General features: G+C 43.0%; 1 protein-coding gene across 1 annotated transcript in view; it reads right to left on the bottom strand.

Moving 5' to 3' along the window:
* LOC118772342 (CD276 antigen-like) overlaps positions 1–15669 on the bottom strand; it is a 67328-nt gene that overhangs the window by 49979 nt on the left and 1680 nt on the right. The window contains exons 2-4 of the mRNA XM_036520603.1: positions 10434–10521; positions 6867–7184; positions 5873–6148 (exon numbers count right to left, since the gene is read on the bottom strand). Of these exons, the coding sequence (XP_036376496.1) occupies positions 5873–6148; positions 6867–7184; positions 10434–10500 (661 nt within the window). The 5' untranslated portion in view covers positions 10501–10521. The remainder of the gene's footprint in view (positions 1–5872; positions 6149–6866; positions 7185–10433; positions 10522–15669) is intronic.

Below are 15669 nucleotides of genomic sequence, written 5' to 3'. Positions count from 1 at the left end.
ATCAGACCTTGAGGTATAGTTTGTATTAATTTTGGAGATTGTTATTTCTGTATTTGATACAGCATACTGAAGGCACAAGAACGGAAAGGATCCTCTGGCCTGACTGGTAGAGGCGGGGAGTGGTGGAGTCACCACATAACCCTTTATTCAATGAGAGAAATGACCTGAGCATGTATAACTGTTTTGTACCACCCATGCCAATCTTATCAGTTGTGTAAAAACTTCAGTAAAAGAAAGTTCCAAAAAATAGGTGGGCTCAAGCAACGCCTTTCCTCAACTTCCTGGGATGAAGCTGATCTGCCAAATGCTCAACCACAAGATATCTTACATATCCCAACAACAGACAGGGACATACTATATTTTTGTGTTTCTGCCCTCCGCACTCCTCAGCCGAAGAAAAAAAAAGCTTTTCCTGCTGTTCGTTGTCTCTGTGTTGTCCGAGTGTTGCATGTGTGTTCAATGCCGTTGTCGGTGCACCCGCTCCGGGTGTGCAGAACGGTGACAGTGGGGACTCACTCAGGGTGTAGCGCGGGCGGAAGCGTATTTAATATTTAGCGAGTAGATGTGCTGCTTTATAATGGCTGCAGGGTTTACTCTACTGTGATGTGTAGAACCCCAGTGCTGACATTCCTTTTTGGCAGAGCGATCAATATACCATTCGCCTGAAGGGGGCGCTCACAACAGTGGCGGATTTAGGTATGGGCGACATGGTCAGCTGCCCAGAACGGCGTCTTGCCGGGGGCGGCACGGGGCGCGATCAGTTTTCTATCGCTCATTTGCGCGTCGCGTCAATGATATCATGTCACTGTATGGGTCTTTTAACCTTGTCGGAGTGGGCGCCCTGAATCTAGTTTGTGAGCTAGGCAGGCTACTGCCTGGGAAGATTTCCCACGCAGGAGTATGAGATGAGGAGGAGGGCGGGAGTAAGTTGACCTCAGGTCTCCCCACTGGAAGCCCGAGGTAGGGGGAGCGGGGGAATCTATCAAATAGCGCACCTTTAACTTTGTACAGTACTAATGCAATTAGTAAAATCATTCACACTACGAAATGCTACCAAATGCACCACCATTCATTCATAATACTGTGAATATATAGTTTCAGACATATTGTTGCATTTTTTCTTTGGTTTGTGTGAAATTGTTAAGAATAATATAAAACCAGTCTGCACACCACCGAGGTGAATTGATTTAGTCTTAACTGTTGGTTGACAGTGTTGGAGTATGGGTAATGCTCAAGTGCCAAATCAACACAAATGGGTAAGAAAAGGTCTAAGCCATCAGGTGCCCAGTTTAGGAAAAAGAGGAAAGAAGAGGAGAAACGCGCAAAAGATAAAGGCAGCTATGTCATCTCTTTATGACTATAATATTATGCATGTAATGAAAAAGGCGAGTACAACACTTATATTTGTTAGCCTATGTTGCTATGTTGCTTGCTATGCTATTACACATAGGGTGATAATACTCCGTTTTCTGTCCAACTAGCATACATAACATTGGACATAATTTCACACAGTTTCATCATGATAATGTGTGTAGCCTGTAGCAAAATAATTACAACCTAACTAGCACATTATTGATTTGGTTAACTTTCATAGGAGTGACATCATAAAGGTTTTCTGTGATTGTATTGACTAGGTCGCAATTTCCAATGCTGTAGGCTAACTTAAAAGACGTCTACATTATGCTGATATTTTGTATCTTTTGTGCTATATTGAGTCTTTTGGGGTGTCTTGTGCTTAAAATTAGCCAAGGAGGATGTATGATTCATTTGGTTCCTATTCTGAAAGTTTGATAAATTGTGCATAATGACATGTATATTTAGAAATAGGGCAATCGTGTAATAATTCGATTCTCTTTTTTATTTGTTTATATATATGTGGCAGAGCTGGCTAGCTGAGGTGGTTAAGTAGCGTTGTCGCCGACTGGTCAGTGGAAATTTGCCTTTAGTTCGACTGGCAACGACGCTGGCTGTAAGGGGTTGGGAGTAAGCAGTGAGAACACAGGTTCGAATCATCTATTTGAAACACACAACGCAGTCTACACCCGTTATGTATAGCCTACTGCAGTTTGTTTCTATTCGTCTTTGTTACTTCTTTTTGATATTTGAGCGTTATTTTTGTATATATTTTTAGATTTATATAGTCTTAAAAGTTATGACTATTTATTTGTGTTGTTCCAAATGTCTGAGTAAAAAAAAAAAAAGGGCGGGGGGGGGTTGGCATACAAGCTAGAACTGCCACTGGCTCACAGCCTGGGGTCAGTAGAGTCACAATCAGTAGGTAGCCAGTCCAGGAAAGGAGTGAAGCTAGCAGGGTTGGTTCCACCAATGTTATGTGCAAGAATATGTGGTTTCTGGGTCTTTTCTGACACTGAATTATCTGAACAAACTGTAATTGAGACTCGTCTGACTGGAACTTACCTGTCTGAACTGTGCTGGATCCTCCTGTGTCAGGGTGCAAGTCACACGGCTGCAGTGTGCGTGCGTGTGCGTGCGTGCGTGCGTGTGCGTGTGCGTGTGCGTGTGTGTGACAGAGTGAGGGATTCTCTCCTGGTTCAGGGCTGCAGTGCGTATTCTGTCCTGAGCAAGTGTTCTACTCTACAGTAATGTGCCCGATATGGGCGTCTCTGAGAGACCTGAACTCTGTCTCCACCTGCTGGTTGGAACAGTCACTGAGCTCATACTCCTCCCATCGTCCTGTCCTGTGCAAAGCTCCCGTTACAGGTATCAGTGTAACAGGCAGCGATGTAGTGCTATTTTCTGAAGATCCAGAGCACCAGGGAGTGTATAACAAAAAAAAAAAACTTGCCTTCCAGGGGGTGTCATTTCTCGACCTCAGTTATCCTAAAGTACACTCAAACTCATTTCACAGCTGCACACAAAGTACCCACAATACACGTCATACACACTGTCTGCACAAGACACACATACAGGCGCACACATACACTTGTAACTAAGTAATGTAAGACACTGTGGACATGTATGGAAGTTAAATTGTTTATTAAAAATATAGATAAAAATACAGTAAAATAAAATGCATATATTTTTATATATACAGCAGATCCTTCAGTTCACAGCGCCCCCCTCTGGACCCCCAGAGTCTGATGATTTGTGCCCCGCCCTCTCTCTCTGGCTCTGGGACGTCCTGCATAACCAGGTATGCGCCTGCTTCATCCTGGTCACCATGGTGATTGGGTGTCTGTGGATCCAGTATGGCTGATAGGCTCAGTGTGGCTCCAGCTCCGTCCCCAGCTTCCACCTCTCCGTTTCCTCCCTCTCCAGCTTGTTTCTTTTGATCCCCACTCTAAGAAGAGGAAAATATGTACAGTGTTTAACAAGCAAGTTTAAATATCAACGTGGACAACTCCAGTCAAAACATCAATACACTGTAATCAAAGCTATTTCACCTCCTGTTTCTTGTTTAGTTGCTTTCAAAATTGTGTTATGTATAATAGTCCTATTTGAGATTTTAGTCACAGACACAGACACACACACACATCAATCTCTATGCCACAGCAGACAGAATACAGCTCCTTCACATAACCCCTTCTCATGAGTCCTGTCACTCTTACTAAGGAAATCTCAAGCAGTGCAAAATGTATGTCTGAGTGTGCATGTGTTTGAGAAAATGTGTGTGTGTGTGTACATATGCATGTGTGAGTATGCATGTGTGTAAATGTGTTTCTGGTTCACTGGTGTGTTTGTATGTGTGTGCTTGCGTGTGGGTGTTTGTATGTACTTTTTTTTTTATACTTCTGCATGTGCTTGTGTGTTGGGGGGGGGGGGGGGTAGATACTTAACGTCTCTTTGTGACAGAGACAGAGAGAGCCTATGATTATATGCTGGTAACAGCACTTCAGTTTGATTACCACTGTTTTACAGCCTCTCACATTTGGTCAAACACATTTTATATTTTGGTGTAAAATAATAAGGTGAAACAGTAATGATTTGACTTTACCTGGTCGGTCTTGTGTTACTTGTATTGTTATTCAGAGCACACCAAGACCAACAAGAACAGCAACAGCAGCAGCAGCAGCAGCAGCAGCAGTGGCAGTATGGTGCCTGGTGACACTCCCAGAATTTTTGCTTTTTTGTTTTTATTTGTATTTGTGTGTGTATGTGTGTGTGTGTGTGTGTGTGTGTGTGTGTACGCACATTTTTGTTTTTATGCAAGTATGAGTATGTGTCTAGGTCTAGAATAATGAGGTCCAAAGAGTTCATATTTCTCTGTACCTTTTCTCCATGCTACTATGAGGAGTCCTGTCACGAGAAGAACAACAGCAACTGCAATACCAGCAACAGCAGCAGGGTGCCGGGTGGCACTCCCAGAAGGCTCATCTGCACCTGTAAATAAAGACACACTTCTTCAGAGGGGGTTACAGCTGACAGCATTTTCACCCTGAACCAAAGCCCATCATGAAGGAGGAGTCTAAGAATGACTTTCAGCAGCTCTTTCTAAGGAGAACTATATGGTATATGCACTGGAAGCCTCAGCATGTAACTGCAATATTATTAATAGAAGTATGCTGAGTGCCATAAGTAAGGAGTATCTTTGCACATTAAATGCTTATGTCAAAAATAGAACATCTTGTTTCATCTGATCATCTGTCCTGGTAGTTAGTGTTATGGACAATGCCTACAAGTTTGTTAATGAGTCCCTAAAATATGAAGAATCACAGTGTTAATTCTGTGGCTTTCAGCACTGAAATGATTTATTCTTAATTCTGGCGTAGCATTATCACAAATGGATTTATATTAGTGGAAAGTGAAGCTCTCTGTGGCTCCAGACCAGCTCAGCTGAGTTTTATTTAGTTTCTCCTCTTTATCTTTCACTTCCTGGATCTGTACCTGTAAAGTTGACATATGTCTGCACCAGCTGCAGAGTCCGGTCGGCTAACACCTTGCAGGTGTACGTTCCTGTGAGGTTCTGGCCCTCTGGGTTCTGGATCAGGAGCGACCCGTTTTCTAAAAGGTCCTGAAACCGGTTCTTCCACAGGTTTGAGATATGCCGGTGTGAGGTGCCGCTGTTGTGTGTGAGGATGGGCAGGGTTTTTCCCATGAAGGTCCAGGTCTGAGTGAAGTTCTGGAGGCTGGAGTTTGGTACAGGGCAGGGGATGGCCAGGGTTTGGCCCACTTCTCCATGGATGTCCCCTGAAAGGACAATCAAACACAAGCTGAGATACACACTTAGAGCAAGCCCTCCACACCCTGACAGACCCGGTCCAGTAAGATGATCACACACTGCACAGAAAATCCCAGGTTAATCTCTGATAATATTTCTGTTCTGGGTTATTAGGTGAGTCAGTAAAGTAACTGGCTGCATCCAGATTATTGCCAGTAATGTGTGAGGTATTGGAAGATTCAAGATTCAAGATTCACTTTATTGTCCCAGACTGTAGGAAATTTGGCTCGGGCTTCCACCCATGGTACATCCATAGAGAAAACATTCCACATACATACAGACAGGATGAGACAGCTACAGGGAACAAGAAACATATCTAACATAACGATCAAAACATGATATGAGGTCTGGGTGGGGCAGGGCACTACAGCACACTTTACTCAGCATATTGCTAAACATAAGGGGCTCAGCCAATAAAAATGAAGTTGCTGGCTCTACCCAGATTACTGCTGGTGATGGTTTATGTTGGAGGGTGGACTCATGAACTGTATAATGGATGGAGTTACAGTACTGTGCTGTCAAATGCTGATTTTTTTAAAACAATCAAAAGCTTTTCTTTTCACAGCTGAATTAATGAGTAATTTACATAATTGACAGTTCATTCTGGGATTCATGAAGCCTCATTCTGCCCTCAGTAAATGCTCCCCTCTGTTCAGGAGATCGGTGGTGGTGATGTAATCCAGGCTGCGGTACCTTGCTGTCTGAACGAGGCCCTCCACTCCCCGCTCCCGTCCTCTTTGGACACGGAGCAGATGTAGGCGTGGCCATAAAGATTTCCCAGCATCCTCACTGTGCTGCTCACTGAGAACAGTCCCTGGGCATCTGCAGTCAGCTGGCTGGAGTCCTGCAGGGTTCCTGATGGTGTGGGTGGATCAGTGGACCAGGAAACGCGAGGGGTGGGGTAGATGCCCTGGGACATGCAGGCCACTCCCTCTCTGGTCCTCTCCATGCTCACTGATTTGATGGGAGCTGCAGTGATGTCATAATAGCAGTTAATATCCACTTCCCTGCACAGTCTCACAAGGTGGTACATACAAAGATTGTCAGGAACCCAAGTCATTTGCTACTCACTAAATTCATTCAGGCACATCTTACGATGCATCCATCGTAAAAACAATAGCAAGGGTTAAGCAACACTGAAGTGAGAGGAAACTGCACATGTACCATCCTCTTCAACTGATGTTTGCACCTCCTTACTACCTACAATCCACTGCTTGAGCAAACCACACCCCTTCAAGAATGTTCACAGTGATACAGTAAATTAGAACACTTTTTATTTGGGTTTATTTGACAAGGGCAGTTCACAATAAATAACATTTCTGTAAATGTGCCAGAACCAAACAAAAAGGTTAGTTTTTATCTGCAGGGGAATTAGCAACTGAAAAACAAAAGCAAACTCAGACAGTGAAGAGAACATACAGGAGATGTATGGAACAAAAGCACAAGAGACTGCTCATTTCATATCCAGTTACCGGATGTTTTAATTGTGTAGGTATATGATATTATTGGTTATGTTTAGATAACTTTATTATATATTTTTGGCTTGTTAAGCTATTTTATTATTTCAGGGCAGTAATGGAAAGGTCCAATGAATACCAGGGATACCCAGAGAAGGATTCTCTGTTAAATACCAGGACCTCTGTGGGTCATGAGGGCATTAGCAGAAGATGGTTGTGGGGAGACTCACCCTCCACTGTCACGTTTACAAAGGACCTCTGGTTCAGGGTTTGACAGCTGTATCTGCCCTGGTCCTGAATGCTGGTGTTCTGTAGCAGCAGGGATGCGTTGCCGTGGGAGATCAGGTCCTTAAAGAGAGAGGTCCGTCCTTTGTAGCGCCCGTCTTGGTCCTCTAGCTGATCAGCGCCATGGTAGCAGTGGACAGTGACTCCCTGGCCAACCACTTTATGCCAGTAAATGACTTCTTCATTCGAGTCTTCATTCCTCGAGCGTTTGAAGCTGCACGGCAGCACACAGGCCTCAGAGAAGAGGCAGGTAACAGGTGTGTCTGCAGAGGAAGAACACACAGCAGAGTGGATCAGTGGTTAGGGAATTGGATTCATAACCAAAGGGTTGCAGGTTCATACCCTGGACAGGGCACTACTGCTGTGCCCATAAACTAGGTACTTACAATACATTATTGCGCTTTTGCATTAAGTTATGAAGGCTTGTGTGGACATCTAACAAACAATAAATAGTGTGACACCATGAAAGACAGGCCACTGTGAAGGGCTGGCATGTATGATAATATCCAGCCAAACACAGCAACTACGGTCCCTACAGTGATCACACTGTGTGCTTACTGACAACACAACAAAGATACACACCTATCCCTCTGCATCACTAACAGAGGTGTGCTACCTATCCCTATGCAGTCTTACTAACAGAGGTGTGCTACCTATCCCTCTGCAGTACTAACAGAGGTGTGCTACCTATCCCTCTGCATTACTAACAGAGGTGTGCTACCTATCCCTCTGCATTACTAACAGAGGTGTGCTACCTATCCCTCTGCAGCCTTACTAACAGAGGTGTGCTACCTATCCCTCTGCAGCCTTACTAACAGAGGTGTGCTACCTATCCCTCTGCAGCCTTACTAACAGAGGTGTGCTACCTATCCCTCTGCAGCCTTACTAACAGAGGTGTGCTACCTATCCCTCTGCAGTACTAACAGAGGTGTGCTACCTATCCCTCTGCAGTACTAACAGAGGTGTGCTACCTATCCCTCTGCAGTACTAACAGAGGTGTGCTACCTATCCCTCTGCAGCCTTACTAACAGAGGTGTGCTACCTATCCCTCTGCAGTACTAACAGAGGTGTGCTACCTATCCCTCTGCAGCCTTACTAACAGAGGTGTGCTACCTATCCCTCTGCAGCCTTACTAACAGAGGTGTGCTACCTATCCCTCTGCAGCCTTACTAACAGAGGTGTGCTACCTATCCCTCTGCATTACTAACAGAGGTGTGCTACCTATCCCTCTGCATTACTAACAGAGGTGTGCTACCTATCCCTCTGCAGTACTAACAGAGGTGTGCTACCTATCCCTCTGCAGTACTAACAGAGGTGTGCTACCTATCCCTCTGCATTACTAACAGAGGTGTGCTACCTATCCCTCTGCATTACTAACAGAGGTGTGCTACCTATGCCTCTGCATTACTAACAGAGGTGTGCTACCTATCCCTCTGCAGCCTTACTAACAGAGGTGTGCTACCTATCCCTCTGCAGTACTAACAGAGGTGTGCTACCTATCCCTCTGCAGTACTAACAGAGGTGTGCTACCTATCCCTCTGCAGCCTAACTAACAGAGGTGTGCTACCTATCCCTCTGCAGCCTTACTAACAGAGGTGTGCTACCTATCCTTCTGCAGCCTTACTAACAGAGGTGTGCTACCTATCCCTCTGCAGCCTTACTAACAGAGGTGTGCTACCTATCCCTCTGCATTACTAACAGAGGTGTGCTACCTATCCCTCTGCAGCCTTACTAACAGAGGTGTGCTACCTATCCCTCTGCATTACTAACAGAGGTGTGCTACCTATCCCTCTGCAGCCTTACTAACAGAGGTGTGCTACCTATCCCTCTGCAGCCTTACTAACAGAGGTGTGCTACCTATCCCTCTGCAGCCTTACTAACAGAGGTGTGCTACCTATCCCTCTGCAGCCTTACTAACAGAGGTGTGCTACCTATCCCTCTGCAGCCTTACTAACAGAGGTGTGCTACTTATCCCTCTGCAGCCTTACTAACAGAGGTGTGCTACCTATCCCTCTGCAGCATTACTAACAGAGGTGTCTCTACCTATCCCTCTGCAATACCAACAGAGGTGTGCTACCTATCCCTCTGCATTACTAACAGAGGTGTGCTACCTATCCCTCTGCATTACTAACAGAGGTGTGCTACCTATCCCTCTGTATTACTAACAGAGGTGTGCTACCTATCCCTCTGCAGTCTTACTAACAGAGGTGTCCGTACCTGTTCCTCTGGGCCACTAAGCTGCTTACCAGAGACAAACACAATGGATCAGGCAAAACAGCAGCCAAAGAATAAGCACAGGTCAAAGCACAGAGCAGTACAGATGGGAGGGTTCAGTGTCGACCGTTTGAAAGCATTAGTGTTATGAAGCAAAAGTTTCAAGCGTTCCAGCCAAGCACATTACTTTGACCACTACATTTTAGAATTTCCCTCCATATGCACACTCTAAAAACTGATTCACGGGTTGAGTAAAGCTTAAAATCAAGAGCATTTTCAGCATAAGAAATTAAGTTTGTTACATGTACATGTTTTAGTCAGTTGACAACTCATTTTAAGAAGTTGGTCAAAATGAAAATAAAGAAAACTGTCTTAGATATACATCAATTTTGAATAAACATCTTTGCCTTCACTTAATTGACAAATCCTTCATACCTCATTCACTACAGGAATCATTCCCCACAGGGCTCACTACCACAAAATCAAAACCTCCCTCCACTCAAACATTTACTCATGTTCACTCAATACCAATGCACAGTTAACAACATTCAAGGCTACGCACAAAATTCACTTGACAACAATTATTTCTCACTCAAATACCCAAATTTGCCAACACTGAACACATCAATTCACAGGAGGAAGTAAGGTAAGGGAGGAAATAAAGCGATTTTGCTGCCATGCGTATAATGGTACAGTACATAGTATAGGCCTACCATATACTGTATATCGTATGGTGTTCGCACAGCATCCAAATCACATAATGTCCTATTTCACAGAATGTATCGTGGACATTAAGTGACACATGGCTGTATTGTTATTTGTTAGCCTAATAAAAAAACATTTTCAAAAGCTTTGGTTTGTTTTATGCATGTTTGTAATCCCGAGGGGTTTAGTTGAACGAGGTCCTATCTATGCACTTTTTGCCACAACACCAGCTTGTGACAATTTTTCTTATCATGGATAAATTATAGACCTACATAAATTCTCATAATAATAGGCTCCGAAACAGAGACAATGTCTGATTCCACGCCTGAATCCACAGGTACACAGATATATCCACAGATACCCATACACACAGAACACAAGGAGAAGGGCACAGTAACCCACTATAGACATAACGCAATAACAAGTTCACAACAAAACATAACACTTCTTGGATGATCACCTCACCTAATCAACTTTTTGGAGCACCTAGCTCCTTATACACATTAAACACATGTTTAAGGAGTGACAAGAAAAAAAGAGCAGCTAGAAGCACAGCAGGTGAGAGTGAAGGTGGAAAGTGGGTTTTGTGTTACCTTGGCATTCAGTCAGAGTCAGTATCCACAGGAGGACGATGGTGACGGCCAGACGAGGCCCTGCCATGGCTGAGACTCCACCCAGCAGCTGAAAAATCAGTTTATTTATTAACTTATTCAGTTGAAAGGGAAAGAACATAACTGCATCATTACATATAGTGCCAGATTTAGCTGTAAGATAATTCCACCAAGAACATTTTTTAGAATGTAGGTTCAGTATCACATTTTGGAATTTTAAATCCATAATATTAAAATTCCCTTTTCCCTTTCTGCAGTTCTCATCTATTATCTGCAATTTTGGAGATGACCAGGAGCATTCTTAACAGCTTTTAGCTTTTAATATTATCTAAGGTCAAGCCCTTTTTATCATTTAATGATTTCGAAAGGGTTATACGTGCTTTTATCTCGTCCCGGCTTGACTGCTGTAATGCTTTGTATGTTGGTGTTAGCCAGGCCTCCCTCTCACGCTTACAGTTGGTCCAAAATGCTGCAGCTCGTCTTCTAACAGGAACACGCAAGTGAGAGCCCATCACCCCTGTACCCGCCTCCCTTCATTGGCTCCCTGTTCATTTTAGGATTAATTTTAAGATTTTATTGTTCGTCTATAAATCGTTAAATGGGCTTGCTCCAACTTCTTTCTGACCTATTACAACCACCCGTCCCATCAAGATCACTCAAGTTGGCTAACCAGTTCCTTTTAGCTGTTCCAAAATCAAGGTTGAAGCATAGGGGAGATCGTGCCTTTGCAGTTACAGTCCCTAAACTCTGGAATGAGTTGCCTCTGCATGTAAGGCTGGCCCCTACACTGCCTGTTTTTAAATCCCGTCTTAAAACGCATTTTTATTCCTTGGCTTTTAACTCAGTATGAGAGGTGCTTTTTCTTTCGTTTCATTGCTATGGTCTCATTGTTTTTATTTATTGTCTTTTGGCTATTTATTTATTAATTTTTTATTTGTACAGCACTGTGGACAACTGCTGTTGTTTTTAAATGTGCTTTATAAATAAACTCGACTTGACTTGAGTATTCTTAATGGCTTGTAGTTTCCAGCATGGATCCCCCAGTTTCAGTAGCTGGGTGGCAGTGTAGCATAGCGGTAAGGAGCGCTGCTTGTAACCAAAATGTGGCAGGGAGGATTCCCTGCTGGGGTGCTGCTGCTGTACCCTTGCACAAGGTATTTAACCTGGATTCACCTCAGTAAATATCCAGCTGTATAAATGGATAACATGTAAAAACAGTAACATGTATTAAGTAGCTCTGGATAAGAGCATCTGCTAAATGCCATTAATGTAATTTCTACACTTTAAGGAGGAGGTCTGAGTAGACCTGAGAAGGCCTGGAGACCCAAAAGTTCATCTGGTGAACAATAGCACAGATGAGTCAATATTTCTATTACTTTAAAAATACAGAGTAAGTACCATAGAGATCTTCATAGGTACCCTTGTGAACCTTTATAGAGGGTTTACAAGGGTACCTGATTATTGTACTTCTGTACTGACGTTTGATTTGGGAGATTTCATTGATATTAAAAACACACTTATATGTTTGGGAGGGAAAGCTCTAAGCAAGTTCTTCCACAGACGACAGAAACTTTACTGAAAGTGGTTGCCACGGTAACACAGGCTTTTGATAGGGTTCCATTCACTGTAAGCTCTATTGGTAATAAAACCCGAATCTCTCTGTCTCTCAGTCTCAGAGTGGCACCACTGTCTGCCAACAAATAGTGCAGAACGCTGACCTGTCCACTGCACAACATGGACTGGAATGGAAATGGAAGCTGTTTGGGTACTTTATTTTAGGGGTCCATAATCACACATTGATAAACTGCTAATAGTTTATAATACAGCAACATAAAGCTTAATTAAGGACTTATATTACATATTATTCATTAGCAAAGTCTTTTCATTGGATTTTATGAATTGGTCTCTATTTAGACAGTAACAAGCTACTAATAAGGATATTTTGACCCCTGTTCTAAAGTGAGGTTAGAGTCTATATTTTGACATATAGATTCTTAGTGAACCAATATCCCCATTACAATAAGTAGGCATCCAAATCTAAAGTTAAAAAAAAACCTCTACCATTCATTTTTTGTTGATTTATTTGTATTATGATTAGTAATTGCACTCTGGCTGTTTATATGGTGTATACATTTTTGTTTTTCTGCAGAGACTGTTTATTTTCACAAAAATAAAAATGTATGGAATATGACTCATCTGGCAGAGGCATCGGTACATCCTCATGCACAAGAGTTTGTTGGTGTTGTAAAGCTTTGCACGTGTGTCATATTCCATACATTGAAGAATAACAGATCCACAAATTGAAGGCTGGAAGTGGCAGATCCAAGAAGCAGAAAGGATATAGCACTGCTCAAGTGTGTGTCTGCTCAAGCATCGAAGCTGGCCGAAATGAGCTCTGCAGAACGACTTGGCACGCTTGGCACGCAGGTCCACACCCATTTTCAGGCGTACTCTGATACCAATTCTCCAAAGGAGGAACAACCAAAGAAATGAATATGAGAGCTGACATGTTCATTCCTCAGTTGTGTACGTAACCGTGTTATATCCCCTGTTCACCCCTGAAGAAACCCTTTTTTTTGGGTAGGTGTGCAAAACCACAAAAGTCTCCAGGTGAGAAAAATGGTAGGGTAATTCAGCAAAGACAAGTTAGTGGCATGCCGATTCACCTGTACAGATCTGCCAATACCCTGTACATGCGATATAAGGTATGACTAAAGGGAAAAAAACATATGGGAAGAAACCTAACGCCACATACTGGGTATAGCTGTTATTGCAATAAAATATCTATGCGATATATCGCGATGGCTATATTGCCCAGCCCTACTAAGGATACCAAGAAAGTTCAGAACTAAATTAAGGTAAGTCTGAGGGTGTGGTCATCTTCCTCCTCTAGGATTTGGTGGCAGACGGAACGCTCTATACTGTATTGCTGCCACCCACTGGTCAGGAGTCCTGCAGACACTGAGACCACAGTCTGGAATGCAAGGCCACTGCGTTAATGCATTAATGAAGCCTAAAACCAGGAAGAACACACTTACCTAATTTTTCTTATTTTTACTTACTTAACTTACTGTTTAACTATTTACTTTATTTACTAGGTCAGTGTTTCCCACACATAGATTTTACTTGGCTGGGACGCCCAGGTATATTAACGGCCGCCAAAGTATATTTGGCGCCCCGTTTTAGCATTCGTTATTTTTATTTTTTTATCCGTCCGACAGAACAATGCCATCCGCGATCGATTAACTAGTGAAAAATCTCCCCTCGCTCTACCCTCCCGTACCTGTTCATTCTGCTATTGCGAGAAGAATTTGCTGACAATCGCACATGCTCTGCAGAGAAACAGAGAGAGAGGGAGGTTCTCTGGTGTTACATTAGAAGATGCGGACATGGTGGATATTTTACAAGCACGGAACAGGCAAAGCAACTCCTTTTCTCCGTATTGTGTAATTGTGCTCTGACTTTGGTAGTAGTTTTGAATTCTATGAAAGAAAGCAGCAACTATGCTGCGTTGGTAGCTACAAAACTCAAGAGCGTATTCAGCACACGTAACGTGACCATTGGTGCCACACGCTCAGCAGCAACTGGACGCCTTGCTCCCTGCATGGTCAAGGCAGGAGGTGCTCGTTCTGCCAGACATCGCTCCCCAGTGGTGGAACGAACTCCCGGTCTCGCTACGGACAGCTTCTTCACCCCAGTCCTTCAGACGGGGCCTGAAGACGCACCTCTTCAGACTCTACCTGGACTGACCCAGCACACAATTGCTGCCCCCCCCCCCCCCGCCCATCAGTGCTGTCGTAAATTGCTGTGCTTTTTAAATTGTGCTTTTAAATTTTGTCTCTTGTTGCCGCCTTTACCCTGAGGCTCATTGTGCCGTTTGAAGCTGTTGAAGTTTGCCGTTCGAAATTGTATCGTACTAGTTGCCCTTTAGGCTGATAGTACTGCGTCCTCAAACAGACCTTGCTCTCAGCTGAGAACTGTCTCATTGTGGAACTGTACACATCCTGTCCCCGTACTGTCGCTGTACCTACTGTATGCACTTTTGTAAGTCGCTTTGGATAAAAGCGTCTGCTAAATAAATAAATGTAAATGTAAACATGCAGCAAAGTTGTCCTGGCTAAAGATAAGAAAGATTATAATTTATTTTCTCTTCAGACTACGGCAGTTAGAAAGACACAGACTAACTTTAGATAAGGTTAAGCTACTCATTTTTCATGCATTTACTCAGCAGATATGACTATTCAAAAATATTTTAAGAGAATATGGTGTGAGGAAGAGAGATGTACTGCACCACAGGTAATTTAGCCAACATTAGCATTTAGCGTGAAATGGCAATAAATAAACGTATAAGCCTCAATAATTACATCTGTCAGTTAATTTGACGTGAAATTACAATTGCAGTCAACAGTGAGACGAAATGCAGAGGCCAAACTAGATTCAAGCTTGTTCTCAATTCCAGGGGTCGGTCAGGGGAGCACCTGGCTGCATGTCTGCGAATATGTCTAAATGGACCGGCACCAGAGGCGTTCCCATAAGCACAGGCGTCGGAGTGTTTTATCCTTATTATTATTATTATTTTTTGCTTAGTCTTACTCCTCCCATGTGGGTAGATGGATGGGAGGGTTGGGGGGTCGATCTGTGAAATATATTATGTGAAATTAATAGAAATATTCAATAAATCAAAATATTGTGTTAAAGGTCACACGTATTTGTTTGGCACATGTAGAAGACCATTTTTGTGCCAGCAGGTAATACCAGCCCTTTCCACTGGATACCACAAGTATATTTCAGACTTGTGGGAAACACTGTAGTTACTGTCCTTACACTTTGCTTTTATTTAAGTTACAAATAAGCTTACTTTCCTTACTTTTACTTGCACTTTCCCTTTACTTTTACCTTAACTTTATCTAACATGACTTACCTAACTTTCAATTCACTTACTTCTACTTTCTTAACTTACCTTTACTTTTACTTACTTTCTTAACTTACTTATTCTTTTACTTTAAATGACCTTACTTCTGATTTACTGACTTTGCTTAATACTTCTTATTACACTCCTTTTACTTAATTCACTCTTACTTATTTCTTCCCTCCCTCATTCTCGTGTGCTCCCAGAACCATCTACATAGAAGGAAACCTCTACATCTGCACCTGCAGAATAACTCCTCTCCCTAACAAAGCCCACACACTTGAAAAGCCCATGTGTTACTGCTCCTGA

This window comes from Megalops cyprinoides, chromosome 2 (genome assembly GCF_013368585.1).
Source record: "Megalops cyprinoides isolate fMegCyp1 chromosome 2, fMegCyp1.pri, whole genome shotgun sequence".
In the NCBI taxonomy this organism is placed as follows: domain Eukaryota; kingdom Metazoa; phylum Chordata; class Actinopteri; order Elopiformes; family Megalopidae; genus Megalops; species Megalops cyprinoides.
The sequence above is the reverse complement of the archived record's forward strand: the minus strand, read 5'-3'. Positions and strand labels throughout refer to the sequence as shown.